This window comes from Giraffa tippelskirchi, chromosome X (genome assembly GCF_054371585.1).
Source record: "Giraffa tippelskirchi isolate mGirTip1 chromosome X, T2T-mGirTip1v1.2.pri, whole genome shotgun sequence".
Lineage (NCBI taxonomy): Eukaryota > Metazoa > Chordata > Mammalia > Artiodactyla > Giraffidae > Giraffa > Giraffa tippelskirchi.
Window position 1 is genome coordinate 93,840,359 of NC_137289.1, and position 15,006 is coordinate 93,855,364.

Sequence of the window (15,006 nt, forward strand, 5' to 3'; positions counted from 1 at the left end):
GGTGTTAGTTCTAGAAGGTCTTGTAGGTCTTCATAGAACCGTTCAACTTCAGCTTCTTCAGCGTTACTGGTCGGGGCATAGACTTGGATTACCATAATATTGAATGGTTTTCCTTGGAAACGAACAGAGATCATTAATGTCCTCAGTTTTCATGTTTTATCTTATGATGTAATTACAGTGTGTAAATGTTATATTTACTGTTTCTTTCTCTATTGAGTGTTTCCTCTAAATATTTTTGGTAATTAAGACGGTTTGTATTTTTATGCTGGTGGTTGTGATTACTTGCTCAGTTGTGTCTGACTCTTAATGATCCCATGGACTGTAGCCCACCATGGGATTCTCCAGGCAAGAATACTGGTGTGGGTAGCCATTCCCTTCTCCAGGGGATCTTCCTGGCCCAGGAATCAAATCCAAGCCTCTTTTATTGTCTAAGGCACCAGGGAAGCCCATTCTGGTGGTTACCTTTGTATTTATCCCTTCTGTGGTATTCTTACTCAACCTTTTTCTCTTTTTATTTACGTATTTATTTATAAAATTGTATATATTTAAGATGTACAACATGATTTGCTATACATGTGCATAGTGAAATGATTACTGCAGTTAAACTAATTAACTTATCATCTTCTTACAGTTACCATTTTTTGTGTGTGATGAGTACACCTGAAATTTGCTCTCTTAGCATATTCCATTTTTCAGTATAGTATTATTAAGTATATTCATCATGATTGTATATTAGATCTCTAGACTTTATTTATCCTCCATAAATGTAACTTTGTGTCTTTGTTACATATATCTCTCCCCTTTCTCCCATACCCTTGGTGACCACCACTCTCTCTTTGCTTCTGAGTTTGACTTTTTTTTTTAGATTCCACATATTAGTGAGATCATACAGTATTTGTCTTTCTGTCTGACTTATTTCACTTAGTGTAATGTCCTCCAGGTTCATCCCTATTGTTGCAAATGGCAGGATTTACTTCTTTTTCATGACTGAATAATATTCCATTGTATATATACCACATCTTTATCCATTCATCTATTGATGGACTCTTAGGTTGTTTCCATATCTTGGCTACTGCAAATAATGCTGCAATGAATATTTGGGATACTGATTTCCTTTCCTTCAGATATATCCCCAGAAGTAAGACTGATGGATCATATGGTAGTTCTAGTTTAATTATTTGAGAAACCTTTGCATTGTTCTCCATAATGGCTATACTAGTTTACCTTTTTTTCTTTTTTAAAATTTATTTTTAATTGGAGGATAATTGCTTTACAGTGTTGTGTTGTCTTCTGCTATACAGCAATGTTAATCAGCTGTTAGTATACATATGTCCCCTCCCTTTTATTTTTTTTCTTTATTAATCTTTTACTATCTAATTTGTCTCTCATCTGTTCCCTATACAACAGTCAATGATCTTGTTAGTTTTAGTTGCAGTTTAAAATTATTTTTTAGTCTTAGCTTTGCAGTTAAATATATGAAATGCTTACTGTCAGTCCTTTTGCCAAAATTTTCCCATTCATTGTTTTTGGTTGAAGCTCACTATTTAGTATACATATATAAAAAAAGTCGCTCAGTCATGTCCAACTCTTTGCGACTCCGTGGAATTCTCCAGGCCAGAATACTGGAGTGGATAGCCTATCCCTTCTCCAGGGGATCTTCCCAACCCAGGGATCAAACTGGGGTTTCCTGCATTGCAGGTGGATTCTTTACCAACTGAGCTATCGGAGAAGCCCTATTGTTTAGTATACTGGTATACAATAAAACTTCCTGTAGTGATGGGAATATTTTTTTGTTGGGATCCTTTAATGGACCGGAACCTGGTGGTCCAGAGTCAACGATAAGAAAGTGAAAGAGAGAAAGAGGCTGATATTCCTTGGTTTACGCAGAGAACCAATAAAGCCCTTGACACAGGGCTTGCACTACTCATGAAGGGACAGGGCGCCCTCTCGAGGAGATCATGAAAGCCCGGGAAAGAAAGTGAGCTCAGCGGGTTTGCACGCTCCAGAGAATTAGCCAGGGGGTGGGGGGGGTGGGGTGGAGAGAGAGAGAAAAAGAAAGAGAGAGAGAGATAAAGACACAGGGACCCAAGCTCTGATGGAGCAAAGGTATTTTATTAGCAGAAATGCAGGCTTATATACCTTTAGTAAGATGATTACTCAGCTATTACACAGGATGAAATTTTATCAATAGCCACAATGCTGCTGCTGCTGCTGCTGCTAAGTTGCTTCAGTCGTATCCGACTCTGTGCGACCCCATAGATAGCAGCCTACCAGGCTCTGCCGTCCCTGGGATTCTCCAGGCAAGAACACTAGAGTGGGTTGCCATTTCCTTCTCCAGTACATGAAAGGGAAAAGTGAAAGTGAAGTCGCTCAGTCGTGTCCGACTCTTCGCGACCCCATGGACTGCAGCCTACCAGGCTCCTCCGTCCTTGGGAGTTTCCAGGCAAGAGTACTGGAGTGGGGTGCCATTGTTTTATCCAATAGCCACAATATGGATAGTCTAATACATACAAGGTCACTGACGCTGAAAAGAGTCACTGAAGGGAGTTGCTGAAAGGAATCCAAGCAGATACCCTTTCCCATGATCTCAGTCCTGAGAACTGCATGCAGCTCTACTCGTTCCCAGAATAGAAACTGATAAGGAACAGAGAATCCTTGAGAAATGGCACACAAAGGAAGAAAAATGCAACATGTTGGATTCCTTAAAGTTAAACATCCCCTGACATTCTGTATCTGTGCTGTCTAATACTGTAACCAGCCACATGTGGCTACTGAGCACTGGAAATGTGCCTAGTGTGACTGAAGAACTGAATTTCAAATTTTCTTCCACTTTAATTAATCAAAATTTAAATAGCCACATATGGTTAGTGGCTACCATATTAGTGTAGCTCTAGCAAATTCCTTATGAAGGGCACACATATTCTGGCATATTTACAACTTTTCATAAAACCCTTGATATTTGAAGGGCATCTTTGGCTGGATATAATTTCCTTTATTTGTATTTTCTTAAGTTTCTTAAAACTGCCTTGCTTTGTGTGTTGTTTTTGAGAAGTTGATGCCAATCTAATTTTTTTTTTTTGCCTGGAAGCCCTGAGGAATTTTTTTCTTTGTCTGTAAATTCTAATAGTTTTAATTAAGATATATCTCAGAATTGATTGTTCCAAGTCAATTTCCCTTGGTACCCAGTGGGCCCCTTGATTGTTTTGGGATTTGTTTTATGATCCTGGATATGGTCTAGCTTGGTGAACATTTCATGTGGACTTGAAGAAACGGTTAATCTCTCAATTTTGAGTGGAACGTTTTACGAAATAATTGGATGATTGGTAGCGTTCAGTTTTCTATATCCTTGTTGATATGTTTTGTCTACTAGTTAGTTCCTTTAATCACTAAGAGAGGTGATAAAGGTTGGCAGCCATGTTTGTGGATTGTCCTATTTTTTTCCAGATTTTTTTTTTAGTTTTGCTTCATGTGTTTTGAAGCTATATTATTAGGGCAATCTTCCCCACACCTCTGTTCCCAGGGCTTCCCCTTCCTCTAGTTGGTTAGTTGGGGCTTTCGTCTCTACCCTGGCATTCACTTTCTACAACTAGGTTTGCCCTTGGGGCCAAGTTGTGAGAGGTTATAAAAAAGGCAATGGGGATCCTTCTAACGCTCTTCAGAACATTAGTCCTCTGGCCAAAGAAGAGGATTCTTCTCCCTTAGAGTTTGAGGGGCCTGCTACTGTAAGGTTGCAGCTTTGGTACTGGGATTTACTTTGGAACAGGACTGCATGACAAAGAAAAGAGAGGCTTTCTCTGTCCCACAGGAGCCCCCCAACTCCTTTTCAATCTTCATGTCATGTTGGTATACCCACTAACCGTGCACTTGATGCCTCTCTCAAGCTCTGTGTTCTCTTAGCCATCCAGTTCATTATGGTGGCTTCAGATAGTACTGAAATGCTATTGCCTCTCAATCCGTGGTCTGTCCTAGCCTTCTCTCAGAGCTCCAGCATCATATATTAATCTGCCAGCTGGACGTCTCTATCGTATATGGCATAAACACTCCAGCTCAGGTCCAAGATCATCTCAGTCTCCCCCTCTGCCAACCCATTGTGTTTCCTTTTTTGCTAATCTCAGTACGTAGCACTGGGGCTTCCCTAGTGGCTCAGCAGTAAAGAATCTGCCTCCAGTGCAGGAGCGTGCATGCGTGCTAAGTCGCTTCAGTCACGTTCGACTCTTTGCGACCCTATGGACCATAGACTCCCAACCTCCTCTGTCCATAGGATTCTCTAGGCATGAATACTGGAGTGGGTTGTCATATCCTCCTCCAGGCGATCTTCCTGACCCAGGGATCGAACCAGCATCTCTTATATCTCCTGCATTGGCAGGTGGGTTCTTTACCACCAGCACCACCAGGGAAGCCCCTGCAGTGCACCAAAGTGGGTTCAATCCCTGGCTTGGGAAGATCCCCTGGAGAAGGAAATGGCAAACCACTTCAGTATTACTGCCTGGGAAATCCCAAGGACAGAGGAGCTTGGAAGGCTAGGGCTACAGTCCATGGGGTTGCAAGAGCCAGACACCACTTAGTGACTAAACCACCACCACCATATATGGCACCACCCTCAACTCAGCTGCTCATGCTGTTATCCTAGGAGTAATATTCTCTCCCTTTCTCTTACCTGACAGTACTTCTGTGTAATTTATAAATGTAAATATATTGTGGGAAGGTCAGAAAATATTCTGATCGTATAGTCAAGTATTTTGGAGATTGATGATCTTTAGAAAAAAAAAAGTTGGAAATCCCTCCACTGCCTGCCCCTGAATGTCTCTGTAGCCCTTTATCTCATCACTGTCCAAAGCACTATTTTCCTGTCATACTGTGCTATATGTAGTTCTCTTAACTCATCTTGCATGTTTCGTGTCTTCCTGCCTTTTTTTTTTCATGCTACTGCCCCATATTCGTGAGGAAGATTATATTTTTGTTTAAGGATTCAAAGCTCTGCCTCCCGAAGTGAAGTTCAGTCTGTTAACACAAGGTGTAATCTTATTCCATCCCTTGTAAAAGCCCATTGCACCTTGTACCCATGTCCAGCATAGCTCCTGTAACATCTCATGGCAGGGGTGTGTTCATATACAGGCATACCTTTGAGATACTACAGGTTTGTTTCCAGACCACTGCAATAAAACAAATATCACAATAAAGTGAGTCACGTGAATTTTTTGGTTTCCCAGTGCATATAAAAGTCACATTGACATTATACTGTAGTCTATTAAGTGTGCAATAACATGTCTAAAAAAACAATGTACATACCTTAATTAAAAAATACTCTGTTGCTAGAAAAGGCTAGCCATCATCTGGACAGTGTAGGGTCCCCACACACCTTCAATTTGTGAAAAAACACGGTATCTCTGAAGCACAATAAAGCAAAGTGCTGTAAAACAATGCATACCTATGCAAGTCTCTTTACTGGGGTATGAGCTCCTTGAGAGCAGGCACTCTCTTTATTTCCTCAGCAATTAGGACAGGTCCAGACACAGAGTGTTAACTCAGCAGTCAGTGGTCTTTTCTCCATGAATCGAAAGGTTAATACACTAGCAGGACTGTTCTGGGTTTTCCTCTCCCAAAGGATAGTATCAAGCAAGACAGAGTCAGGTTTCCAGTGCCAGCTAAAGATTGTCACTTTCTCTTTGCCTCTATAAGGATTAGGTCACTAGCCACTGCAGTCACTGACCTTCAGCATACCCTGAAAGGAGTTGAGAGCAGAGATCAGGAATGAGACAGTCCGTGCTCTGGAAAAAACTGGTAGAGCAGGCCTTCAGATAGATATTTTCAGGAGAAAATGTTCTGAACCCAATTTCTTGTATCTTCTTATATCTAGAAAAGCACTAAGATCGTTAACAGAGACATCTGCCTCTTGTGACTAGCAGCAATCTTCTACCGAGATGTGTGCTTGATTGCATGTACCCCATTCACCAAAATCACATATATATTGACCTCCCCTTTCCTTGTCAGAGCAGTTCCTAAGAGTTATCTGAAATGCTGTCTCCCAAGCTATAGTTCTCATTTTGCCCTAAATAAAACTTAACTCACAACTCTCACATTGTACGTTTTTTTCAGTTGACACCAGTGAAGCTTTTTCTAGTCAACTTTCAAAAGTGCTCTGCTGGAAGAATTAGTTCCCACAGATCTTTTCCAGGTGTTCTATCCTGATCATTGCAGATTGTTGTTACAGGGATCCGTGTCATTTGAAGATGTGGCTGTGAATTTTACCCAACAGGAGTGGCACAGACTGGGTCTTGCCCAGAGGACCATGCACAGGGATGTGATGCTGGAGAACTACAGCAACCTGGCATCTGTGGGTGAGGATTATTGTCCACCTAACTCCTGGTTGCATGTTTTTCCTTTCTTAGTTGCTATAACCTGGGCAGCCTTTGTAGAGTTCAGTGATACTTTAGTTCTAGATTCAAGGGGTCACAGATAATTTATCAGTTCAGAGCACCAGGAAGAGTATGTGTGTTCCCACTTCCCCCAGTGAAAGGTTTCAGTGGGTACCCTTCCTTGTGCAGCTCATGAAGATGCACCTTTCTTCTCCATCAGAGGCCCTAAAGCTCAGGCAACCCACGTCCTGTGCCATTTCCCATTAACAGGCCTCTGCGTGGCCAAACCAGAGATGATCTTCAAGTTGGAGCGAGGGGAAGAACTGTGGATTTTAGAGGAGGAATCCTCAGACCATGGTTACACAGGTGAGTGAGCAACAACTCAACATATGAAAAGTAGGAGAAATAAGACTTCAGGAATTCAAATCAAAGGTTATGTTTGGGTAGTATTTTTCAGGAATCTCTTTTCAGAGGGCCTTGCTCTTTGAAAATGACTGGAGGACAGAAGGTCTATATGCTTTAGATACTTAAATCCTACATCCCCATATCATGTTCACACTTAAGTGCTCTCTCCTATTTTATCTTGATTTTTGTAGTTATTTACCACTCTTGTCTTTCCCTGCATGCCTCAGCTTAGATATTTATTCTTAGCTAGTCTGTTTCTCTTTAGTATTCTCAATTGTCTTCCTTCCCTCCATTGCCTTGGATGCCTTCTGTTGTCAAACACTCATTCATAGATTCATTTAGTCATCTACCAAATCTTAAATGAGGGTCAACTGTATGCTGGTCACCTTCTAGGTGGGGGGGGTCCCATAGTGAATAAAGTAATATCTCTGTTCTCTTGGAGCTTGCAGTCTAATGAGGGAAAGAGACCAGAAACAAATGAATACATGATGTTTGGTGGAGAAAAGAAAATCAATTCAAGATAAGAAGAGTAGACAGTGATGGTTTGTGCTTTTGGAGAATGTGGTCAGGGAAGACTCTTTGGGGAAGTTAACATTAGTACACCATCATCATTGAAGTGAGACAGAGCCATGTAGATTTTAGTAGTATTCTGAGCAGAGAGAACAGATAGTGTCAAGCCTAGTCTGAGGGATATATAATAGGAATAGCAAAGATGCTGGTGTGGATCAAGGTTGGGTAGCGAGAGTGTTAGAAAGTGATATCAGAGAATTAGCTGGGGACTAAATTATGTAGAGTTTTTATAGGCTTTGTTAAGCATTTTAATTTTATACTGCAACAAGGGAAAGCCTATGTTGGGTTTTGAGTGAGAGTGATATGATCTGATTTATTTTTAAAGGCTCTTTTTCACTGACAGGTGCCAACAGTTCTGTTTGGGGTAATTCCCTCAGGCATGATAATGACCTTCAGCATCAGAAGATTCAAACTTTGGATCAAACTGTTGAATATCAGAAAGCCTTCTACAAGAGAACAAGCTTTGTTGGACACAAAAGAACACACACAGGAGAGAGAAACTTTGAATGTAATGAATGTGGGAAAACTTACTGCAGGAAATCAAACCTTATTGAACATATGAGAATACACACAGGGGAGAGACCCTATAAATGTGGTGAATGTGCAAAAACTTTTAGTGCAAGATCATACCTCATTGCTCATCAGAAAACTCACACAGGAGAGAAGCCCTTTGAATGTAATGAATGTGGAAAATCTTTTGGCAGGAAGTCACAACTCATTCTACATCAGAGAACACACACAGGAGAGAGACCCTATGAATGTACTGAGTGTGGGAAAACCTTTTCTGAGAAAGCAACCCTCATGATTCATCAGAGAACTCACACAGGGGAGAAACCCTATGAATGTGGCGAATGTGGGAAAACATTTCGTGTTAAGATATCCCTTACTCAACATGAGCGAACTCACACAGGGGAGAAACCTTATGAATGTGGTGCTTGTGGGAAAAACTTTGGTGCAAAAAAATCCCTAAACCAACATCAAAGAATTCATACAGGTGAGAAACCCTATAAATGTGGTGAATGTGGGAAAATTTTCAGATTGAAGATGACTCTCAATAATCACCAGAGAACTCATACAGGTGAAAAACCCTATCAGTGTAATGAATGTGGGAAATCTTTCAGTGTGCACTCATCTCTTGGAATACATCAGCGAATTCACACAGGAGAGAAACCTTATGAATGTAATAAATGTGGTAATGCCTTCTATGTCAAAGCACGCCTCATTGAACATCAGAGAATGCATTCAGGAGAAAAACCCTATGAATGTAGTGAATGTGGAAAAATCTTCAGTATGAAGAAATCCCTTTGTCAACACCAGAGAACTCACACAGGAGAGAAACTTTGTGAATGAAGAAATGCCTTCTCTGTGAAAGTATGCCTCATTAACACAGGAGAGACCCTTTGAATGTCAAGAATGTGGGAAAGCTTTCTGCCAGAAGGCACACCTCACAGAACATCAGAGGACTCACTTAGGCCAGCCCTTGCCTTGTACTCTGGAGAAAGCTTCTCTAAGAAGACTCCCCTCACCATTTGATCAAGCCCTTTGGGCCATCTGATTACTGGGGCACACAGAGTATACCTGTAACAATATGGCTCCTGCCTTGGTGTGAAAATTGTCCTGATCCCCTTAGGGAGTGGCTCATTGTTGTTTCATTTCATTTGGATTTCCCTAATTAGTGGTAAGGTTGAGAATCAGCTTACCTGTTGACTGGTCATTTGTTATATTTCTTCTGTGCAGTGACTGTTCATATCCTTTGCTCATTGTTTTCTAATAGGCTGCCTTTTACTTCTTGGTTTAAATGTTGTTTTCCTTGTTCTTTAAAAAATATATGCATGATACAGGGTGCTCGGGGCTGGTGCACCAGGATGACCTGGAGGAATGGGATGGGGAGGGAGGTGGGAGGGGGGTTCTGGAAGGGGAAAACATGTACACCCATGGTGGATTCATGTCAATGTATAGCAAAACCAATACAATATTGTAAAGTTAAAAAATAGATAAATAAACTTATTTAAAAAAAATATATATGAGAACATAAAAATCCCTTTTCAGTCATTTGTGTTTCAGATATCTCCTCTCAGTCTGTGACTGGTTCTTTAATTTTGTTAACTCTTTTCTTCTGCCTGGGTTTTATGTTTTCATGTTATCAGTTTCAAGGTGATAATATTCTCCTGTACTTTCCTCTAAAGTGAAGTTTCATTTTAAACACTGAAAATTTTCATCTATCCTAAGTTTTTTCTGTATAATATGAAGTCTCCAATATATAATGCTATATTTTAAAAAATTTACATCAGTAGTATCACACTATTTTTGTTTATGCAGCTTGCTTTTTTTCATGAAATGTTACCTTTCCAAGATCTATCCATGTTGGTAAATATAGCTCTGGTTTATTTATTTATCTCTCCATTCCCCTAGTGAAAGGCATTTGTATCGTTTCTGTGTTTAGTATTTAAATCTAGAAGTGGCAGTGGTGGGTCATAGGGTATAGGCAGTATGCCAGTTATTAATCTATTGTGCCCCAGTTCCAAACCTGCCCTTCTATACTGGGGCTTTGTGATGCTGGGGCCATGACTCTATAGAACACATTCCTGTCTTGCCAGCTGCTACTCTCTGTTGGGTCTTGTCAATAAGAGATACGAAATATAAATATTGAGCCTGTGGAAGGAAGAAGGGACTTGCTCTTTTTTTTTTTTTTCAATTCCAGTTGGCTCCCTGTTTATCTGAGTATCAGCCCAGCATTGCTTTTTCACTTGGGCAGCAGCAGATCCTCATGGTAACAGCAGTTTAATCCAGTTTGCACTTTCCCAGCACTAACAGCCCTATGGTACTGCACCCTCCCCCCAGAGACACTTGCAACATCTAGCTAGTGCCACCTTCTTAGAAATATGAATCTCAGTCACATGAGACCCCACTTACAATCTTCTGTTTTTAGTAATTCCAACTTCTTCCCTTTTTACCCTAGCCCCACTGCTTTCTGCAGTTGCTACGTCCATGAGAATTTTAATGTTCTTTTTGTTTTTAAGTTATGTGGTTAGTAACTTCATAACTAGTTAAAGTCTTTTTATAATAAATTCTCTCTATTAAAATAACTGGTATGGTTTCTGTCTCCTAGCTGGGTTCTGATTGATATAGAAGCTTTTCAACTTGACTAAATATTAAAGTTTTTAAAAATTGCACTATTTTACACTCTCATGAACAGTTTGAGAAAAAGTTTACATTTTCCCACATATTCACTAGGACTTATCTGTTATTTTTTTTTATAAATTGTTGCCCATCTGAAAGGTGTAAAATGGCTTTAAGCCCTTCTATCCTTGAATGTGTTTGTCTTTTTATTTAACTCATTTAAAATCTATTAAATTTTAAGTAGTATTTTATGGTTTTCTCTAAGAAATTGTCTTTGAAAGTTAATCTTTTAATAGAAAATTTGCTCATATATATATATATATATACACACATATATTTTAAAATATAATGATGTATTATGGGGTATATATGTATATGTAATATATGTATCTATCTATATTTTAAGTATGTGTGTGTATACATGTGTGTACGTCTCCCCAGAAAACACTTTTGTTTTATATATTCATTTTATTTTACCTACATATTTACCACTTTGGTTGCTCTTTATTTTTTCCCACATTTCCTTCATGATCATTTTCTTCTTTACCTGAAAAATATCCATTAGAGTTTTCTTTGGTGGAGGTCTATCAATGACAAACCTCTCACCTTGTGAATATTTCTCCTTGTACATTTTTCATAAGCAGAAACAAATCCTTTACTTTTAGTACTTGGTAGCACTGTGCCATAATAAATTTTGATGCTAAGTTACATAATGTTTTTGCTTTTTCCACTGAGTGTTCCGTAATGATTACGACAACCCAGGGTATTTGAATTAATTGTTAGATGCCCCCCCAATACAGCATACACTTGAATATACATATTACACTTGTCTCACTTTGTATATAGCATGCCCTCACCCTTGTTTACTAAGCATTACATTTATCAAGATGTCATCTCCTCACATCTTCCAATCTTTAGCTCATCCATTAAAAAATTAAATCTGATGTTTTAAAATGACTATTACTATGGAAAATGTCAAACATGAAAAAAAGTAATCTATGGTGACAGAAAGCGGATCAGTGGTTGCCTCTGGGGTAGGAATTAACTCCTAAGAGGTAGGACGGAACTTCCCCAGGTGTGATGGAACTATTCTGCATCTTGACTGAGTGTGTGTTAATGAGAATACACAACAGTCATCAAATGATTAAATTTAAGATTTATGCATTTTATTGTATGTAAATTATCTCTCAATTAAAAATTTAAAACACAACAATGAAAAGTTCCCCATTTCCATATCAGGAGTCAGATGTAGGCTGCCTGGGAGAAAACCAAGAATCTTGACCACTAGATCAGATGAAAGCCACTGGCAATGGGAGACTTCTTTCTTTCAAGGCTTTAGAAATGGTTTTGTTCCATGAAAGTGACCTTTACTAAGGCTCTGTGGTGGGTTGTGCTGGCCCTCCATTAGCTACCGTCACTTATGTGATAACTCTACTGGCCAACACTACTGTGTGTATGTGGCTCCCGATAGCCTAAGCACAGTCTCTCCTCATACTCCATTAGCTACCATGATGTAGTTTTTACCCCCATGACATGTCTGCCCAGTGTCTACTAACACCCCATTAGTTTATAGCAGTTCTTATCACTGCCACTAGTCAAGAGCACAATGTCTGCTAACCTACCATTAGTTCACAATAGCTTGTCTTCCTCCACTTTTTGTTCCAGCAGAGTCTGCTCACTCCCTTTAGCTCATATCATCATGTCTTGTCACCTCTTTTAGCTTCCATTACAATTTTTGCTGACCCCCATTTTCTCACAGCATACCATCTTTTCACTCCTTTTGCTTACAACTTAGTGACTGATGATCTACTATCACATCTTGTTGCTCTTTTTTAGACTCAGCATGGTGGCTACTAACCTCCCTTCCATTGGCTCCCAGCAATGTAACTTATCACCTTGCTTTAGACCTATTGCAGTGGCTGTTGACTCCATGTTGGCTCTCACTGTTTTGTCTGTTCATTCCCCATCAGCCACCGTACAGTATATTTAACCCAATGAGTTCTAATTGACATGTCTCCTCATCCAACATTAGATCTCCTCACTATATCTGCTGATTTTTTTTTATTAGCCATCAGTACAGTGTCTTTGGGGCTTCCCTGGTGGCTCAGATGGTAAAGAATCTGCCTGCAATGCAGAGGACCCAGGTTTGATCCCTGGGATGGGAAGATCCCCTGGAGAAGGGAATGGCTACCCACTCCAGTATTCTTGCCTGGAAAATCCCACGGACAGAGGAGTCTGGAGAACTTCAGTACATGGGGTTGCAAAGAGTTGGACACAACTTAGCAACTGAGCAGCAGCAGCAGCAGCAGCAGCAGCATTTGATCCATTGAGGCCATAGAGTTTGCTGACCCCACATTAGCTCCCATCACAGTGTCTGTTGACCTTCAATTAGGCAGCAGTACAGTTTTTTCAATATGCATGCAGTTCCAGCAATATATTTGCTGATCCCCAATTTGCCATAAGATCAGAGACTAACCTCCAGGAGCTTCCAGCACAGTATCTGCTGATTCCACACTAGTCTCACCTTGCTGACCACCCATTAGCTATGAGTACAATGTCTCTGATCTTTGTAAGAGAAGGTCACAATGTTGCTGATCCTGCATTAACCATCATCACTGTGCCAGTTGATTCCCCATTAGCCATTAATACAGTATCTGAATGCAGTGATGCCCCAGTTCAGTGCATGCTGACCACACGTTACAGCCCATCTCCATATTTTCTAACCCTATACTGGCCTCAACACTGGGACAAATGATTACCAGGCACTAGTTTAGAGTCTTTGCCTCATGTTTTTTCACAGTATCTGCTGCTCATCCTATATTAATGTGTCATCACTGTGTCTGCTAATCCTGGTCACGAGTAGAGAGTGTCTTTGAGTCCTCATAAAAAATCTGATTAGTGTCTGCTGATATCATATTAGTACTTGATCACCCTGCTGGTTAGCCATTAGGCACCACTAAAGTGATTTTTGTCTCCCTCTAAGCATCAGCCCATTTGCTACCCTCAATACTGTGGACGCCAGTTCTTCATCCTCTAATACAATGTATTATCCTCATGAGCCCCAGCATAATACCTGGGCCTCATTAGAGCCTTCCCTACCATTAGACCCTTCATGGTTTCTGATGATCTTCTATTAGTCACCAGTACAGTGTCTGACTCCCATGAGCCCCCATAATGATATCTGCTGGTGCTATATTAGCTCCCATGACTGTGTCTGTTGAATCCTCACTAGTCATTAATATACTGTATTTGATCTCTTTGATTACTGCCCACAGTTTCTGATGACCCTATGTTAGGACCAGTAATCATTCCCTGATTTCTGTAAATTGGTTTGTTGACTGTTTCAATCCCTGTAACTGTTCCTTGGACTCTGGTGGTTCCCTAGTCCTCCAGACTGCTTTATATATTTTTTTTATTCCCTGCACTTCAGAGACTCTTCCTTGATGTTACTGGCCTGATCCTCAGTGTTTAGTCCCTGTTGCTCTGGCTGTTTTGTTGCCCCTCTGACAATCTTCCAAATACAAGGACTGTTTTGTGGTCTCTTTAGATATTTATTGATCCCCCCCACCACCATTTCTCAGGTCCAGACACTATCCCCTTGTCTGGCTAGCTGTTTCCTTGTTTCTCTGGCTGTGCTCTCAGCTTGAGACTGTTCTCTTATCTGTCTGGGTGTCTCCTAGGTATTTCTAGCTGTTGTATGACATTTAGGGGTATTTTCTCCTTCCATTTAACTGTTCTGGAGTCTCTCTGGCTGTCCTCTAATTACAAGGACTGTTTTCTGGTTCTTTGGCCATTTGATAGTTTTTCTGACTGGTCACATCGCTGCTGTGACTGTTTACTGGTCTGTATGGCTGTTTTCTAGTGTCTGGGGCTGTTTCCTCAGCCCTGACCTATTGTCTGGATCCAGAGACTGCCTCTTCTAGCAGTTCCCCAGTACATGAAATAGATTACTTTACCTTCCCTGATCTTATCTCAATTCTAGGCTTGTTCATACTTCCTATTGCCTATTTTCTGGTTTTGCCAATTATTTCTCAGCACCAAGGACTGTTGTATACACTGGATGTGAAAGTGTTGGTCGCACAGTCTTGTCTGACTCTTTGTGACCCCATGGACTGTAGCCCACTAGACTCCTCTGTCCATGGAATTCTCCAGGCAAGAATACTGGAATGGGTTGCTATTCCCTTCTCCAGGGGATCTTCCCAACCCAGGGATTGAACCTGGGTCTCCGGCGTTGCAGGCAGATTCTTTACCATCTGGCCCTTAAACAGCAAGTGGTAGTTGCAGGCTCCAGAGGGAGCACCTTCCTTCCAGTAGATCCTTTTAGCTGTGGCTGCCCTGGAGAAGCAGATCCTACAGAGAGGCTTAGTTCAGAGTCCTGATGTGAGTCACTATGTTTTTTCTCATTACCTTTCTAGAAAATCCATTAAGGTGAGTAAAGTGAGTTATCCCTCACCCCCACATTCATGTGTCTGTGTGTGAATCTCTGATTGGAAGAGACTCTGATGGCTGAGAAGAAGCACGAAGAGGGTGGCAGTCCTGTGTGGTGTGCAGCATG

General features: G+C 40.7%; 1 protein-coding gene across 1 annotated transcript in view; it reads left to right on the forward strand.

Annotated features, from left to right (window-relative positions):
* The window catches only part of ZNF157 (zinc finger protein 157), a 105,235-nt gene extending 96,112 nt beyond the window's left edge, over positions 1-9,123 (forward strand). The window contains 4 exon segments of the mRNA XM_081567180.1: positions 6,212-6,338; positions 6,627-6,722; positions 7,657-8,713; positions 8,715-9,123. Of these exon segments, the coding sequence (XP_081423306.1) occupies positions 6,212-6,338; positions 6,627-6,722; positions 7,657-8,713; positions 8,715-8,886 (1,452 nt within the window). The 3' untranslated portion in view covers positions 8,887-9,123.
* Positions 9,124-15,006: the final 5,883 nt, after the last annotated feature.